We start from the raw sequence: 18,227 nt of genomic DNA, 5'->3' as shown, positions 1-18,227 counted from the left end.
TCTGTGTTCAAGTTACATTCCAGTTTATTTTGGTTTTGGTGCTATTTAGACTCCTGGTTGGTTTTTTTCCTGTTATAGGACTAGACATATTAAAAAGATACATTCAGGATACACGTTTTGCATACAGTAGAGGGAAAAGGTCTGTACTTCTTGCTCTCACAAGCATGGCATATAGTTTCGTGAACTACAAAACCTTTCACGTTCTGTCGGTGGTGAAATTCAAAACTTTTCCCTACCGGTTCTGTGGGCGTGGCTTGGTGGGCGTGGCTTGGTGTGGTCATGTAACTGGGTGGGCATGGCCAACTTTTTTTTTACTTTTTAAAGCATTTTTTTACTTCCGGTTTAGGTAAATAGATAGTAAAAATGCTTTTAAAATGTTAAAAAAAAAAAAAAAAGTTCCGATGATCAGCTGTGCCACACGATTGTCGAAACCTTTTTTTTTTTAACTTTTTTAAAGCATTATTTTACTTCCAGTTCGGGTGAATAGGTAGTAAAAAATGCTTTAAGAAGTAAAAAAAAGTGGCACAGCTTTTTTTTTTTTTTTTTTTTACTTCTTAAAGCATTTTTAATACCTATTCACCTGAACTGGAAGCAAAAAAATGCTTTAAAAAGTAAAAAAAAAAAAAAGGTTCCGACGATCAGCTGTGACAATCAGCTGTGCCACGCGATCCTTGGAACCTTTTTTTTTTACTTTGTTAAAGCATTTTTTGCTACCGGTTCGGGCAAAGCGGCCTGAACCGGTAGCATTTCACCCCTGCGTTCTGCCAAGGATGGGGAAGCTTGCCTCGTCACTCCAGTTTGTTCATGCAGCAAAAACATTTGGGAAGGAGTGATGAAACATCTGCAATTCTCTATTTTCCTACATAAGAAGGTCTCTCTTTCCTCCCCCCCCCCATGGTTTTTTCAGTAACACAGCTGGGGGGGGGCGGAGACACACACACATATTGTACCTGAGTGCACTTAACAAAATAGAAAGAAAGAAGTCACTTGATAGGGCATAAATTTTACTTTAAATAAAATACACAGCATAAGCCGGTCATACAAACTTCCACACATCCACGTGCGTGCGCGCACGCACACACATACACACACAAACATGTACAGAGTTGCTGTATGGCTGCCTCAAACCGGCAAGTTCTCATCACAGCCAAAGTCCAGCAAATCTGTTTTAGAGTGGCAGAAACTGCTCCCCAACTTGCCCGCCGCCCCCACCCACCCACCCACCTGCCGAAAAAGGCATGGAAAGATGGGGACTGCTGGAAAACAGAAGAAAGAAAAAAAAACTAGTACCCCCTCTTTTGCCACCTGCTAGTGCAAACGATTGGAAGATCAGAAGAACACGTGGCAGGAAGGGTTGTGCTGAGGGGGTTATTGGGTAGGCGGGAGGGGGGGCCTTTCGGGTGGAAGGAGCCTCCTGCCCCACATCTCTTTTCTCCTGGGAGTGTGCTGGACGGTACCACTGCGGTACCAGTTTCTCCATTGGATTTTGCAATGAGGCAAGACGGGCGTGGCTCTAGCTTAGAAGCTAGAAAGAGGTGGATGACTGCCATCTTGTTTGTGTGTGTGTGTGTGTGTGTGTGTGTGTGCATGCGCGCACCCCCTGTTGCAAAGGAGGGACAAATAGCATGCCCTGTCAGTTATGGGTGGTAGTGAGAAGCCCTGTGTGGGGGCACCAGAGTTCTTCTTTAAACAAGCCATTTATTGTCATCTCTAGCCTTGCGGGAAAGCAGTGTGGGAAGTTCTCTCTCAAATGCAGTAAGAGGCGTGGAGGGGGGGGAGCATCTCTACACTAATAGCTCTATAGCCCACCTATATTCCTCTTCCCCCCCCCCAAAGAAATATTAAAAGGAGCAAAGCTGCTTCCCTCCCACACCTCTCTCTCTCTCTCTCTTTCTCTTTCTCTTTCTCTTGGCTTCTAGACCAGCCTTCCAGCAGCTGAGAATAACTACCGGTACATTACCAAGGATCTAACAAGCCAGGATAAAAGTGCAAAGTTGCAGATTACTTCCAGCATGCAATGCTCCCAGGGAAGAGGGGCATGCTTGGGGAGATGGCAGCTTGATAGATCAGGTAAGGTGGGATTCAGAATGTTAAAATGTCCAAACCCCCACCCCCCAAATCTGGAACTTGGACTTGAGCCCCTGAGGTGGGGAGATTAAAAGGGCAGAAAATCTGGGATTTGCACCTGGGGGGTGGGGGGAAATCAACACTGCAGATGGATGAGGCCAAAAACCACTGTGGACGCCATGCCTCCGCTTGCAACTTCTCCTAGTGCCTGGGAACCAGCACTCCCCCCCCCCCATTCTTCTGAAGGCCGGGTCTTAAAGGGGTGGCGGGAGAAGGGGCAGGTCAGAGGCTGATGCTGCGGTGGTGCTTAAAGGAGTGGGGCTGAGCCATCCGCCGCTGCTCCCTTTCCTCCAGCTCATCGCTGTTGAGACTGGCAGCATCGGACAGGCCCAGCAGGTGCTCAACCGAGTCAAACTTCTGCAGGTCAGAGGCAATGGTCTGGAAGCTGAGGACCGAGAGCGTGTCGGCCGAGGCAACGGGCTCAGGAGGTAGCACCATCCCACCATACAGCAACGCCGGGCTAGCTTCAGCACCAACTGGGGAAGCGCGCCGTCCTACTAAGCGTTGGAGCCGCCGCGCGTGGATCTGCTCGCTGATCTGCTCCAGGTTGCGCAGGGCTACGGAATAGCGCATCTTGGCCTGGGCGACCTGCTGCTCCAGGGACGTCACCCTGGCCTTGTGCTCCTAAAACGCAAGGAATACCAGGCATGAAAATCTACCGTGAGGGTTAATATCGCATCCATCGGTACATCATTGTATTACACCGAAGACAAGATATCTGCCTTAGGGACAGTATCGCTGAGGAAGATCGGAGACTGATATAGACATCCATAGAAGTGCACTCTTCGGTCACCTTCCATACCGAGTAAGTAGTTAAAACTTTGTGGTTTAAGTTTGCATTAGGTAGAAAAGATGGATGGGAAGAGACAAAATCCAAATTAAAAAGAGGACGGGAGTTTGCAGCCCTCAGCTCAAAGGTTGTCCATTTAGACTTGTGTATAACCAGCTGGGAACGAGATGCGCTATTCCAAAGTCAATTCCTGATTTCTACGTAGAATTCCAAATTCTCTCCCGTCCCATTTGAAAAATCTGAATTCTAAGCTAGTACTGGCAGTCCTCGATTTACAACCCTTCGCTTAGTGACCGTTCGAAGTCGCAATGGCGCTGAAAAAAGTAACTTATGACCATTTTTCACACGTATGGCCCATTGCGTCATCCCCATGGTCACATGATTTACATTCGGATGCTTGACAACTGTCTCACACTTATGACGGCTGCAATGTCCTAGGCAAGGCATATGTGTTTCGGCTTTTGCAACTTCCTGACAAGCAAAGTCAATGAGGAAACAAATTTACTTAACAACCGTGCTACTAATTGATTTACTTAATATGTGTGGCAAGGAAAGTCATAAAATGGGGCAAAACAAATTTCTCACTTAGCAACGTAACTTTTGGGGTCAACTGTGGTCGTACGTTGAGGACTATGTGTACGCCAGGTGAGTCTATGCCAGGGGTGTCAAACTCAAGGCCCTGATTTATGATCACAATCCTGCCCGTGGGGTGCTTAAATCCGGCCCATGGGGCTGGCCTGGAAATATCAAAGGACTGGCCCGTGGTGACTCTGGCAGCTAAATCAGGCTGGGTGCAGGGGCCCTGAGCCTCTTTTTCACCTGCCCTGGCCTCCTGGAGAACTCTGCCGCCTGAAAACAGCCGGCACAGTGCTGCAGGAAGCCATGGAGGGTGAAAACAAGGCGCAGGGGGGCCCTGCGCGGACTCCCTGCGCCCTGTTTTGGTGAGCAGGGTGCTGTAGGAGGCATCTGTCCCCCCCCACTCCCCGTCCCCCCCCCTTGCCGGCCTGTGAGGTAGAACTATAATGATGATCCAGCCCTCGAAGAAATGCAGTTTGACACCCCTGGTCTATGCCAACAGGACAACAGAGCAATAGCAAACCACTTCCATACTAACAGTAGTCCTCGACTTATGACCACAATTGAGCCCAAAATTTATGTTGCTAAGTGAAACATTGGTTAAATGAGTTTTGCCCCATTTTACCACCTTTTTTGCCACACTTGCTAAGCGAATCATTGCAGCTGTTCACTTAAATTAATATTAACTTAACATGGTTGTTAAGTGAATCTGGCTTTTCCATTGACTTTGCTGGTCTTAAGGTCCCAAAAGCTGATGACATGACCCGGGGACACTGCAACTGTCATAAACATGAACCAGTTGCCAAGCATCCGAATTTTGATCATGTGACCAAGGGGATGCTGCAAACGTCGTGTGAAACACCATCGTAAGTCACTTTTTACCAGTGCCGTTGTAACTTTGAACGGTCTCTAAATGAGTAAGTTGCAAGTCGAGGACTACCTGTACCTCCAAGGAAATTACACGGGTAAGCACCGAAAGTTGAATTTGACTCAGAAAGAGGGTTTACTTTATCCTCCAAGATAACCCAAATGTTTAACTTGAGCTGGATGACTCATGATAGACAATGTTCTTCAAAACTCCAATTTGTGCCTAGCGTTTCATAATTTCAGAATAACAGAGTTGGATGGGACCTTGGAGGTCTTCTAGTCCAACCCCCTGCTTAGGCAGGAAACCCTACACTACTTCAGACAAATGGTTATCCAACATCTTCTTAAAAACTTCCAGTGTTGGAGCATTCACAAGTTCTGGAGGCAAGTTGTTCCACTGATTAATTGTTCTAACTGTCAGGAAATTTCTCCTTAGTTCTAAGCTGCTTCCCTCTTTGATCAGTTTCTAGGAGTGGAATACATATCTGATCAGGAAACGATGAAGCTACCTCTCTAGCTTAGTCTCAGGACAGAGGGGAAACAATTACAGGTAGTTCTTGAGTTATGACCACAATTGAGCCCAAAATTTCTGTTAAGTGAGACATTTGTTAAGTGAATTTTGCCCCCGTTTTATGATCTTTCTTGCCAAAGTTGTTAAGTGAATGACCGCAGCTGATAAGTTAGCAACCCGGTTGTTAAGACCAGTTCGTTCTCACAGGGAGGGACTACTCAGGGTACCGTCAGTCAAATTATGTCAACTGGCGACTCCCAGGGGGAGGGCCTTCTCTGTGGGGGCTCCAACCCTTTGGAATGAACTGCCCCCGGAGATACGGAATATCCCTGATCTCCGTGCTTTCCGCCGTGCCCTCAAGACCCTGATGTTCCAACAGGCAGGGCTAAACATACAAACATGCAAATGATTTTTTAAATGTTATCTAATTCTGGGTTTTATTTAATTGACCAAACTAAGTAACAATTTTAATTAGCAATTTTATGATGTTTGTGTGTCTATATTTTTCTTGACTGTACACCGCCTTGAGTCCTACGGGAGAAAGGCGGTATAGAAATATAATAAATAAATAAATAAATAAATAAATAAGCGAATCTGGCTTCCCCATGGACTTTGCTTGTCTGAAGGTCACAAAAGGTGATCAGTTGACCCTGGGAAATATGAAACAGTTTCCAAGGGTCTGAATTTCGATCCCGTGACCGTGGGGCTGCTTGAAAGGTAACTGCGGAAAACAATCATAAGTCACTTTTTTTAGTGCTTTGAACGGTCAGTAAATGAACTGTTGTAAGTCAAGGACTACCTCTATAGACCCAGCTTTGCAAAGATCAACATCTGCCCCCCCAGAGGTGGGCTTCAACAGGTTCCGACCACTTCTGGAGATCAGGTAGCGGAAATTTTGAGTAGTTCGGAGAACCGGTAGTAAAAATTCTGACTGGCCCCGCCCCCATCTAATCTCTGCCTCCCAAATCCCAGCTGATTGGGAGGAAATGGGGATTTTGCAGTATCCTTTCCCTGGAGTGGGATGGGAATGGAGATTTTACAGTATCCTTCCCCTGCCACGCCCACCAAGCTACGCTACGCCCACCAAGCCACACCCATAGAAACGGTAGTAAAAAATTTTGAAACCCACCACTGCTTCCCCGTGCCCCCCCCCTGGGCAAGGGACTTAGGGCAGGTTCAAAGGTCGACCTCACCTCCAGGATTTGGTTGAACTGAGCCTTCAGCTCAAAGTAGGGCTTGCTCTTCAGAATGACTCGCTTGAGGGATTTCTGGAGTGACTGCACCTTTGCCTCGGCCTGCTGGCAGAGCTGGGTGACACGCTGGTGCTCCCGTTCGCTGCGCAGGCGCTCTTCCTCGGCCTCGTTCACCTGAAGGGCAGAGGAATCACGAGTTACTGAACTGATACTGGAACCAGCCTTGCTAATTCTCTTCTCTCCATCTTCATGGCGACTGCTGCTTTCTGACACTACAGAAGCTACATCTATGGGGTGCTCCAGAGCAACATTTCCCTCTCCGGAACCCTCCTGATCATCCAGGACTCTTCTGGAGCCCATCAGTCCAATTCCACTCTAGAAGAAGAACTTCACCTTGGAGGTGGCATGGTTCAGCATCTCCTGCCAGGTGGGATCCAGCCGGTTCTTGTCTGCCATGACTCCCTGCTCAGCCACAAAAACCATTTCCCGGGCCGCGTTGTGCATGCTAACGGCTCGTTCGTACCGCAGGGCAGCCTTCTGAGTCTCTTGCTGGGCCTGACAGAAAGTAGGAAAAAATGGAATCAGCAATCTTAATCAAACCACCACTATTAAACCAGCCTACATACAACCAGTCTGCAGAAAAGGAATCAGTCTCTTTTGTCTCCCCTTCCCTCTTGAGGGAAATCCACCCATATTTTTTTTCTCATTTCTGTCAGATTTGATCTGACTAGCCTCCCACCGGCCAGTTCGCTCTCACAGAGAGGGTCTCCTCAGGGTGCCATTGGCCAAGTTATGTCGGCTGGTGACACCCAGGGGGAGGGCCTTCTCTGTGGGAGCCCCAGCCCTGTGGAATGAACTGCCCCCGGAAATGCGTAAGATCTCCGACCTTACCTCCGTATTTCGCTGTGCCCTCAAGACCCTGTTGTTCCGCCAGGCCGGGCTATCAACATAATAATTTTAAATTGGTGTTTTAAATTTCTGGGGTTTTAAATTGAGCCGAATTATTTAATAATTTTAAATTATTTTAATTGATGTTTGTCTTGTGCTTTTAATAGGCTGTACACCGCCCTGAGTCCTTCGAGAGAAGGACGGTATAGAAATAAAATTATTATTATTATTATTATTATTATTATTATTATTATTATTATTATTATTATTATTATTATTATTATTATTATTATTATTATTATTATTATAGCAGCTTGAATCTTGAGAAGGAATGGAAGATAATGGTGCCCCCAACAATCTGGGTCCTCATTTTACCGACCTCGGAAGGATGGAAGGCTGAGTCAACCTTGAGCCTGGTGAGATTCGATCTGCCAAATTGCAGGCAGCCGACAGTCAGCAGAAGTAGCCTGCAGTACTGCACTCTAACCACTGCGCCACCGCGGCTCATATATTCATGAAAGGCCATGGCCATTTGTCATTATTATTGTTCTTCCTTTTAACTAAGTTGTCTTTAATACAACATACAGAAGACAGGCTGTAAATAGATTTATTAGTTTAAAATTTTTGGGAGGGCTTCTTTCGCGAGGGGTGGGAATTAACATTGTACTTAATATATTAATCAGTATTCAACTGGAGGGAATAATATGTGTATAATGTGGGGGGAGGATTTATGCACCCTTTTTAATGCTCTGATTGTTTTGTTTTGTGTCCTTGGATTTTTTGTTTTGTTTTGTATTTTAACTTTGTTTTGAATAAGGAGCCTGAGTGGCATAGGAAGCTAATGCCTCCTACTAAGGCAGCATTTAACATCCAGCTGCCTGCAATTACTGCGAGTTCAATTCTCGCCAGGCTCAAGGTCGACTCAGCCTTCCATCCTTTCTAAGGTGGGTAAAATGAGGACCCGGTTTGTGGGGGCAATAAGCTGACTTTGTATAAAAATATACAAAAGTATGAAGGCTATTGCTTAATGCATTGTAAGCCGCCCTGAGTCTCCGGAGAAGGGCGGCATATAAAAATAAATTAAAAAAATAAAAAATAAAAATAAAATAAAAACATATGAAAAAAAAGTATTGAAAAGCCACGGCCTGCGTACCTCCCTGGCCAAGCGCCTGGCTTCATAATAAGGGCGTGCTTTCTCGATGCAGTTCCCCAGTTGGGAGCCCTGGGCATTCAGCTTCCTAGCAGATTCAGACAAGATCCGGCGGTATGTGGTGCGGGCCTCCTGTTAAGACCAAAGGCATAAACTGTGTCAGCATCTTTAATAAACATCCCCCTCCCTTACAATTCTTGCCATATTTATTATTCTTATTCAGACATTGCCCTTCTAGCCTGCCTTTGTCCTTTATGACAGGGGTCTCCAACCTTGGCAACTTTTAAGACCTGTGGACTTCAACTCCCAGAGTTCCTCAGCCAGCTTTGCTGGCTGAGGAACTCTGGGAGTTGAAGTCCACAGGTCATAAAGTTGCCAAGGTTGGAGACCCCTGCTTTATGAGATTCTTTCTCTGCGACGGATTCCAATGCTGTGTAAATTGGATGTTCAAGGGCAACTCAGGCAGAGGGTCCATACCACACGGCCACTATTTGGACCCTGATGGTGCCAACCTATCCCAAGTGTTAGATCAGAGGTCCTCAAATACGGCTTGGGGGCCGGATACGGCCCGCCGAAGCCATTAATCCAGCCCGCGCAGGACCATGAGGCTGCCCCACCCACATCGCATGACATGAATTCTGAGAGGGGCCTTTTCCCTTTAGAAAAAAAAAAAATAAAATCTTCTGATGTTGAAACTGCAGAGGATAAATGATACATTCGTGAAAGGCCACAATTTTTAGGACTTGCATCCTGAGTAATATTGACGCAACTATTTTAGCCTTAGTTTTTTTAAAAAAAAAAACACCCAAAAAACAAAACAAAAAATACCCCAACTCTTCTTCCTTTGTGCTGTCTAAAATCTGTAATCTGCCAATGAATTTCAGAAAGGTGGTCCCGGAGGGGTGGGGGTGGGGGTGGAGACCAGTGTAAACTATGAACCACAACTTGGGTCAGTCCTGGGACAAGGAGGGATAGTCAACGCTGGGAAGACTCAGGAGTTGCAATTCAGTCTCCTGGGTGTCCAGGGGGCATTGATAAAGTGGCAACCTTAGAAGGGGTAGACATTTTCCATCACACACACACACGCATCCATTGCTCCTATCTCCACTCTTAAACTTCATATAAGTTGCAGATCCTCCAAGAGGCAACTTGCTTGCAACACGATAAAGAGCCCAAATGTGGAGTTTTACGCTAACCAGATGAGACTTCCTTTCTCAACCTTCTGGTGACAGCCAATTAAGACAGTTGTCTTAATTGGCTGACCTCCTGGCACTGAAGCTTACTACGCTGCCTCTTCTCTGAGTAGGAGAGTTCTAACTGCAATCTTTCTGGCTGGAAGATCCTCCCTTCTTCCCTCACTTCCGTCATAACTTCAAACGGTCACTAAGCGATCCAGTCATGAGTCAAGGAATATCTGTATGTCTGGATTCAACCCATTTCCACTTCCTTGCCTAAGTCAGGGTGCTTTCCCCTCCCTACAATATGAAGGAAAATCTTGAGCCCACAGCCCCCCTCCCCTCCCCTCCCTTGGTGTTTCAAGGAATGTTGCCGTACATCCAGCTGCAATTCCACTCGATTGATCTCTTCGTTGGCTTGATTGAGATGTTCCAGCTCTTCCTGTGGGCAGAAAATCAGAGACCGAGGCTTAAGAGAAGGCACCGAACTAAGCACAGCGCACAACTCTCCTCTGATCTGGCATGGCCATCAGGTGGGAATTCTAGGACTTGTCATCCCAGCACATCCAGAGGGATGGAATTCACTTCTCGACGTGTCCTAATTCCTACTTGACTTCTGAACAGGGAGGAACATAGGCACTCATGCATAGGTATGTATTCATTCGAGCATTCAGAACATGCAGGAGGGGAGGGAATCCTTTATTGAATGCAGAATAAACAATGGAAAATTAAAAGCCATGGTGGCACAGTGGTTAGAATGCAGTATTGCAGGCTAACTCTGCCCGCTGCCAGGAGTTCAATCCTGACCGGCTCAAGGTTGACTCAACCTTCTATCCGTCTGAGCTTGGGAAAAGGAGGATCCAAATTATTGGGTGCAATATGCTGAGGGCCGTAAAGCACTCTGGAACGGTATGTAAGTCTAAGTGCTGTTGCTATATCGTGTTGCCTGACAGATTTAGAATAGAATAGAATAGAATAGAATAGAATAGAATAGAATAGAATAGAATAGAATAGAATAGAATAGAATAGAATAGAATATAGAATATAGAATATAGAATATAGAATAGAACAGAACAGAACAGAACAGAACAGAACAGAACAGAACAGAACAGAATGGAATAACAGATTTGGAAAGCACCTTGGAGGTCTTGCTTAGGCAGGAAACCCTACACCACTTGAGACAAATGGTTATCCAACATTTTCTTAAAAACTTCCAGTGCTGGAGCATTCACAATTTCTGGAGGCAAGTTGTTCCACTGATTAATTGTTCTATGGAACAACTTTATTTATAACAGAACAATTTTATTCTGTTAAACTAGAAAATATGGCTTTCAAAATAAAGTTAATGTTTTATTTGTATGAAGGGAATTGACAAGATTCAGGAACGTAAGGAGTATTGATGATGGGGCAGTACAATTCTTTTCACCCTTTTTGGGGCAAGAAAAAAAAAAGGAGAGCTCCCAGAGACAAGCTGTTCTCATTTTCTTCCTAAACGCCTACAAAATAATCCAAAAACAGATTGTGGCTCAAAATCAGACTGAGGCAGGAAGGCTAAGTTTCAGCTCCCCTCTGACACAGATGAAGCCAGTTTTTGAAGGCCACCAGATCTGGGTTACAAACAGCCACCCTCACTAAATGGTAGAGCAAAGACTTTTTCTGTATCCCTTTGCTGCCACCTAGTGGCGCCCTAGAGTTTTGCAACCAGACCTTAGGACCCAAACTTCCTAAGTGTGCGGTCAGGGAGGCAGGGCCACGAGAGAAGGAATTTAGCAAGCCCTCACCTGAATGCGAGGGTCAAGCTCTTCCTCCTCCTCCTCCTCCTCCTCCTCTTCCTCATTTTCTTTCTTCTTGGCATCGCCACTACCATCACACATGGCCTCCGGCCCAGGCACCCGCTGCTCCTCGCTGCCTTCGGAGGGGGTCTGCAGTTGCCCCGGAGGCGTCTGCCGCCCATCCCCCATGTTCATGCCCAGCACCAAGCGCTGGTCAGAGTCCTCCATGCCTGCCTTCCTGTGCCTCTCTGCGGCCTCTGCTCTCCCTCGGTGGGCAGGCTGCCCGAGTCACAAAAACCCAGGCACCATGTGCAGGCCAGGCCCGCCCACAGGGAATTGGCATGGGGTTTCTGAGCTCATCCAGATGCCTTTGGCAGGCGCGGCAAAGGAGGAGAAGAGGCCAAAGTTACGGCATCGATCCGGGAAGCAGTAGGCTGCCTCTGGTGATGTCAGCTGAGTTGGAATCCTTTCGAAAAGTAAAGGGGTGCAATGGAATGCAAGATCTTCCCCACGGAGAGAGAGTGGGGCACAGGCAGGGAGGTTCCCAAAGATGCTCCTTTGCAGAGGGGGTGGAGAAAGTTCCCTGTCAGGCGTATCCTCCACCCCCCCCCCCTTCTACTGCATTCTCTTAAGGTCCTCTCTTGATGGTAAAGCTCCAGCAGCACAACCTAATGAACTGAAACAGTCAAGCGAGAGGCAAGAGAAAAAACAGAAAATACATTTTAAAAACTAGCTATTTAGTAAGAGGCAACAGACAACGTCAAAAGAAAAAGTCAATGGGACGCGGTGGCTCAGGGGCTAAGATGCTAAGCTTGTCGATCGAAAAGTCAGCAGTTCAGTGGTTCGAATCCCTAGTGCCGCGTAACGGGGTGAGCTCCCATTACTTGTCCCAGCTTCTGCCAACCTAGCAGTTCGAAAGCACATTAAAAAAATGCAAGTAGAAAAATAAGGACCACCTTTGGTGGGAAGGGAACAGCGTTCCGTGCGCCTTTGGCGTTTAAGTCATGCCGGCCACATTACCACGGAGACGTCTTCGGACAGCGCTGGCTCTTTGGCTTTGAAACGGAGATGAGCACCGCCCCTAGAGTTGGGAACAGTGGTGGGTTGCCTCCGGTTCGGACTGGTTCGCAAGAACCGATAGTAAAACCGGAGGGAGGCTCCGCCCACTGGCCCGGATGTCATCATAGGTGATCTGCGCATGCGCAGAAACTTCTGCACATGTGCAGAAGAGTGCGCGCAGGTGCAATGCGAACTGGTAGTAAAGGTAAGTAGAACCCACCCCTGGTTGGGAACGACTAGCACATATGTTCAAGGGGAACCTTTACCTTTTAAGAGGCAACAGACAACTACAGCTCCGTTTCAGGTGCTGCAAACTAAAGTTGTGTTCTTCGCCACAAAGACATCTCAAGTCTTTTCCTGTCTTTTAGAAAGTCTTAGAAAGGCAACCGTGCTGTCTCTTGCAGGAAGCTGGGGCACCTTGGAGCCTAACAACTTCACTGTGGGATAAGCATTGATGAACAGCGGCATTTTCATTAGATACACACACAGCTTTTACAGGGACAATCTGTCTTCCTACCACTGCACACTCGTACTCATTTTGCAACCTGCATCAGAATGCTTTGCATTCACCTTCTATTTAACTGTAATTCCCTCCTCCCTGCAAAGCCATGTGTGCCACTCTATGCATACAAACATACATAAATACATACACCCATCATGCTATTTCCTGGGGGGGGGGCAGCAACATTATGCACAATGCAGAACTAATCAGCCAAATAAATTAGGGCATGAGAGAAGAACAAAGGAACATGGCTAAATTTAGTTTACACCAACACTACAGTATTCCCTATGCTTCTATGTGCTTGCAAACCACTTTAGTTCCATCCCATCCATATACCATTTCATATATTCCTCTTATTTATTTACGTGTATTTATATTTTCATTTCCATATGGTTCAAAGTTGCAATGATACTTACAACAAAGTTTTGGCCACCACAGAACCCCTGCAGTCACATGATTGAGATTCGGGTGCTTGAAAACTGGCTCACGCTTACGATGGTTGTAACACCCCGCAGTCACATGATCCTCATTTGCAACCTTCCCCACTGGCTTCCCACAAGCAAAATCAATGGGGAAGACGGCAGTAAATTGCTCTGATAAATTCCCCCACCCCCAGTCTTCCTGTGCTCACACACAACCTGCACTAGCCCTCCCAAGCCCTCCTCCAATTCATACTTGGCCTGTGCCAGGGATTCCCAGCCTCCCACCTTCCACATGTTGCCTGGGACTCCCATTCTTTCCTGCTTAATGACCTGATCTGCACGTCTTGGGGTTACAATTGGGACTCCAGGGATTGCTACTGCTAAGTGATGTGGTCACATGACTTCATGCTTTATAACCACATCACTTAGCAATGGCAATCCCATTGTAAACTGAGGACCACCTGAATTTAATTAATTTACACCAAAGCCCAAAAGACGCCTTTTGTGGCTTTTTGCTTTTTGCCTCTTTTTCTTATATTTCTTGTCTCTTTTTTAGGATCTCAAGATCTCCACTCCAAATGTTGTTCTCTGCCACCACTTGTCCACTTCCAATCAAAATTCTGCCAACCACCTTCTAAGCTTCCTGTATATTTGCATTCCCTCTTATTATCTTTTCTTTTGTGTAGGGGATTTATTTTATTTATTTTATTTTATTTTATTTTATTGAATTTGTATACCGCCCTACTCCCGAAGGACTCAGGGCGGTGAACAGCCATAGAATAAAACATATAAATACAAAATTTAAAATAGATTAAAACAAATTAAATAATTTGGCTGAACAAATTTAAAACCCCAATAATTTAAAACCAGATTTAAAATTTCCATTTAAAAGGGGAAAGACTTAGGTCAGCCCGGCTTGATGAAATAGGAAAGTCTTGAGTGCGCGACGGAAGGTACGCAGATCCGGGATCCTCCGTATCTCCGGGGGGAGCTCATTCCAGATAGTAGGTGCCCCCACAGAGAAGCTTCTCCCCCTGGGGGCCGCCAGTCGACATTGTTTGGCCGACGGCACCCGGAGGAGCCCCTCTCTATGGGAGCGTACTGGTCGGTGGGAGGCTATTGATGGTAGCAGGTGGTCCCGTAAATAATAGTATTATTCCAATGATCAGGCACTGAAGTGGTCTTCACCCCTGAACAAGTTGCAGCCGCTCCATTTGCAAGTCATGTTTTAATACCTCTGTAGCTATATCATTTTTACAGTTTTTATGACTGATTGACAGCTAAAAATTTGGACACTAAGAGCTATACCATTTGTTTCAATTCAGCTCTTCAACAAAACACTATTATCCCATATAAATCTCCAAAATACTACTCCTTCCAGCATACCCTCCCTTTATGATTTCATCATAAATCCCTTTAATCATTCTCACTCCAATCTAGTTGAAGCTCCTTGTTTAGTCTTCTTCACTCACTGCCAAAATATTTTTTTATAATATTATATTAGAATATTAGAATATTTATTTTAAGTATTATAGGACATGGAATAAATTTTATGAATGGATAGAGACAAGAAGTAGAAATGAGCGGAAAGTTTATGAATGTTAATAATTGTTAGTATGGGCAACAAAAATGTATAAAACTATGGATATAATATGGACAATTTTGTAAATAAGCTAATGTAAGTAGAAATTTAGTTGAAGTTTTCTTTTTTTTCTTTTCTCTTTTTTTTAGCTGTATTACTGTAATTACTCTTAACATAGTAGTTATAGTTATTAGCTTGTATGTTAAGATTTACCATTGATTTCTCTCTGGTTCTGCCTTATTTGCATTGTTATCCTGACATGGGACTGTCTTTTCCAAAATATTTGTTCAATTTCTAACAAGTTCACTTTTAATTTCTCTGCCATTTTTACTCTTAACTATTTTTTGTTTTTTAAAACATTCATTGCAGTTATCTTCTCTCTCTACAAGTTACACAGTGTTTCCCTCTTCTGAATTTTGCAGCAGTCAATCTCTTACAAGCATTATTTCTCATCTATAACCTCTTTTACTTCATCATTCCATTAAATGCCTTTTTCCATTAGCATAACTCCAGATACTACTACAGTATTACATAATTCTTTTCACCCTGTTCCAAGAAGTTTCCTATTTCCTTACGTCAACTTTCCATTTATTCTGTTGGGCAATTATTATATCTTCTAATGCTTTTTTCATACATATTTTATATTTTCCTGTGGTCATTCTGGTTATAATATTTTTCTTTAATTTCTTTCCTTTCCTTCTCTGTCTACTTTTTTCACTCATGTTAAAAATTATCTATCCCTTATTCAAAATTCCTCTCTTGTATCGTTCACCAATTCTCTCAGCTTTCCAACATTATCAAATCAATCATGCTTTATCTATTCATTGCCATGTGTAGATCTCAACAGACTTATGCTTAAATCATGTATTGATATTTTTCCAAACAGATATTCACCAATTACAATTCTCATGCATCCTTAGTGTCTAAACGACTCAATCTTTTTTTCTCATTCTCACTCATCCATTCCTGTCACCTATTAAATAATTCCTTCCATCGCTTTCCTTCAGAATGTGTAATTTTTCCTAAATTTGGAAAACTTTATCATCATTTATTGGAGCAGAATATCCAACTATCACTAATCTAAGGATTCTCTACTTTCAGAGACTTGATATCTTGACTACTAGTGACTTCATGGTTGGGTCCATGCACTTTTCTTGGCAACAGTAGACATTTGCCTTCTTCTATGATGTTTAACTTCCTAGCTAGCATTCTATTCCCTGGAGGTCTCCCATCCACGTAACAAAGCAAATTTGATCCTGCTTAGTTTCTTAACCCTCAAAGATGACACCAATTCATATTGTTGGATCTGCAGTTTAGCCAATTCATTCATAACAATATACTTCCCCTCCCTACATTATTCACCACTTTCATTTAGAATGAATGACATTCTTCCTCTTAATTTCATGAACACACACATTTTTCTTTCCTTTGTTTCCTACTCTTTGCCATTTACTTCACTTAGATTTCTGCTCACAATGTTCCTCCATATCCTATGGTCTTCACCAGTGGTGGGATTCAAATAATTTAACAACCGGTTCTCTGCCCTAATGATTTCTTCCAACAACCAGTTCACTAAACTGCTCAGAAAGTTAACAACCGGTTCTCCCGAAGTGGTGCGAACTGGCTGAATCCCACCACTGGTCTTCACCAGAAAGAAACCCAGAAAGACTGAATCCGGACCCCCATCTCAACTTTGGACAATTGAGGCTTTCATTTTAAACGTTAGAATAACACAGAAAAGGAGCAGAGTTGGTTACCACCCTCAGCTGTATCCCATGCTAACATGCTATATATTACTTGCTAAATGCTAATGCTTAAAATAGTACTTGGCCAAAGTTGGTTTTTATTCCAAGCACGCTCATGCTTTTCTCTGCTAGCCAGGACATCTAATTAATTAATGTTCATCCCCCCTATATTATTGTTATAAATAACTGGAGGCTAGTGAAAATACCTAACACTGTTTCCTCCTCTTATTTCCCCCACAACAATAAACTGGTAAAGTGGGTTGGACTGAAACAAGAGTGAATGGCCCAAAGTCACCCAGGTAGCCACTGCCTTGAAAAACAACATACATACCAAGAGCCTTGGTGGTGCAGCAGACTAAAGTGCTGTTAAATAACACCAGCTGCCTGCAATTACTACGAGTTCAAATCTCACCAGGCTCAAGGTTGACTCAGCCTTCCATCCTTTCGAGGTAGGTGAAATGAGGACCCGGATTGTGGGGGCAATAAACTGACTTTGTATAAAAAAGAACACTGCTTAGGGGGAGGCCCAAAAGCCCTACTAAGCAGGTATATACAAAAGTATGAAGGCTATTGCTTAACGCATTGTAAGCCGCCCTGAGTCTCCGGAGAAAGGGCGGCATATAAATCGAACCAATAAATAAATAAATAAAATAAATACTTCCCACCCACCCACCCATAATCCAACAATTTAAAAATACATGGATGGACTGGCACACACAACCAGAGCATGCATGCATGGCTATCTGCTTGTCAATCTAAAACAACATTTAAAAAAAATAAATCTAATGAAGTGGTTTTTAATCTATAAAAGCTTATCAGCCTGTTTTTTCTTTTTTGTTTTTTTTTTTTGGTATAATGCCAGCTAGGAAATTTGGAGAGGACCGAAGTGGGAACAAGCTGGCTTTAAATCCACTAGGATTTAAAGGGACGCAGCACCGCCCTTTTTTATTTGCACCCCTGTCTATGCGGGACCCCCGACGGGGTCGCCCAAGTTTTACCCCGTGAGCTTTTCCAAGGTAAGCAAAGACTTAAGATCCGAGGATGGCATCGAAAACTCTCACTTTTTCCCGGTCTGCGCTCTTTCTGCGTCGATTCCGGCGGCATCCCCAACCATACGCCCGCGAGGCGGGGGTGGGGGGGGGGGTGGAAGAAGAGTGGGGGGAGGGGCTGGATGTTTTATTTACCTTCAAGCTTCAATTGCACCCGCTCCAACCACCGGCCTAAGCGGAAGCGGAAGTGCTGCGTCCCAGAGAAGCCACCCTTCCCATTTCCCGAATCTTTCAACGTACAGCATGGCGGCTACCTACGGTCTGTGTATGGATTTTACACCTTGGGCGATTTTTTTCCCCCGCCCCAACAACATCCAGGAGAAAATGCAGGGATCTTTGGGTTACAGTATATATGTGCTCCTCTTCCCTTCATCACAATTTGCTTTTCAATCCCCTTAAAAAAAGAATGGATGGTTTGCATAGGGAAACGCCATGTTGCGTTACGGAAAAGTCGAGCGCGGTACATAGATCTACAGCTCGAAGATCTACAGTTTTGCTCGCTGGCCTTGGTGCCTTTGAATGAAGCTGCAGATATTTCGGTTTTTTTTCCCCCTTCTTCCTGGGAGGCTACATTCCATATAAGTCATGGGTTACAGATTGTCACTTGAACGCCTAAAAGAATTTGTCCCAAAGGTGCTTTTTCCAAAAGGCAACTGGACTTTTTTTCTTTGAAAACCTTCTGCTTCTCATCCAAGAACCTTCTTCAGTTCTGAAGAAGGTTCTTGGATGAGAAGCGGAACATTTTCAAAGAAAAAAAAAACCAAGGAAAGTCCAATTCCCTTTTGGAAAAAGCACCTTTGGGACAATCATGACCTGGAT

At 44.6% G+C, this 18,227-nt stretch overlaps 1 protein-coding gene across 3 annotated transcripts; it reads right to left on the bottom strand.

Annotated features, from left to right (window-relative positions):
* Nucleotides 1-987: 987 nt before the first annotated feature.
* SH3BP5L (SH3 binding domain protein 5 like) lies at nt 988-17,591 on the bottom strand. 3 transcript variants are annotated; one of them, XM_070936744.1, is made up of 7 exons: nt 17,544-17,591; nt 11,059-11,725; nt 9,657-9,719; nt 8,106-8,234; nt 6,458-6,619; nt 6,065-6,238; nt 988-2,751 (listed from the first exon to the last, which is right to left on the bottom strand). In XM_070936744.1, the coding sequence occupies exons 2-7, from the start codon at nt 11,275-11,277 to the stop codon at nt 2,350-2,352; spliced, it is 1,149 nt and encodes a 382-aa protein (XP_070792845.1). In that variant the 5' UTR covers nt 11,278-11,725; nt 17,544-17,591; the 3' UTR covers nt 988-2,349. The 3 variants fall into 3 exon arrangements, with proteins under 3 accessions (XP_070792845.1, XP_070792847.1, XP_070792848.1); XM_070936746.1 differs by lacking the exon at nt 17,544-17,591 and adding an exon at nt 17,421-17,477; XM_070936747.1 differs by lacking the exon at nt 9,657-9,719.
* Between the last annotated feature and the right edge of the window lie 636 nt (nt 17,592-18,227).

The sequence above is a fragment of the Pituophis catenifer genome, unplaced genomic scaffold, assembly GCF_029215685.1.
Source record: "Pituophis catenifer annectens isolate HBS135680 unplaced genomic scaffold, rPitCat1.0.hap2 SCAF_2, whole genome shotgun sequence".
NCBI lineage: Eukaryota > Metazoa > Chordata > Lepidosauria > Squamata > Colubridae > Pituophis > Pituophis catenifer.
The sequence above is the reverse complement of the archived record's forward strand: the minus strand, read 5'-3'. Positions and strand labels throughout refer to the sequence as shown.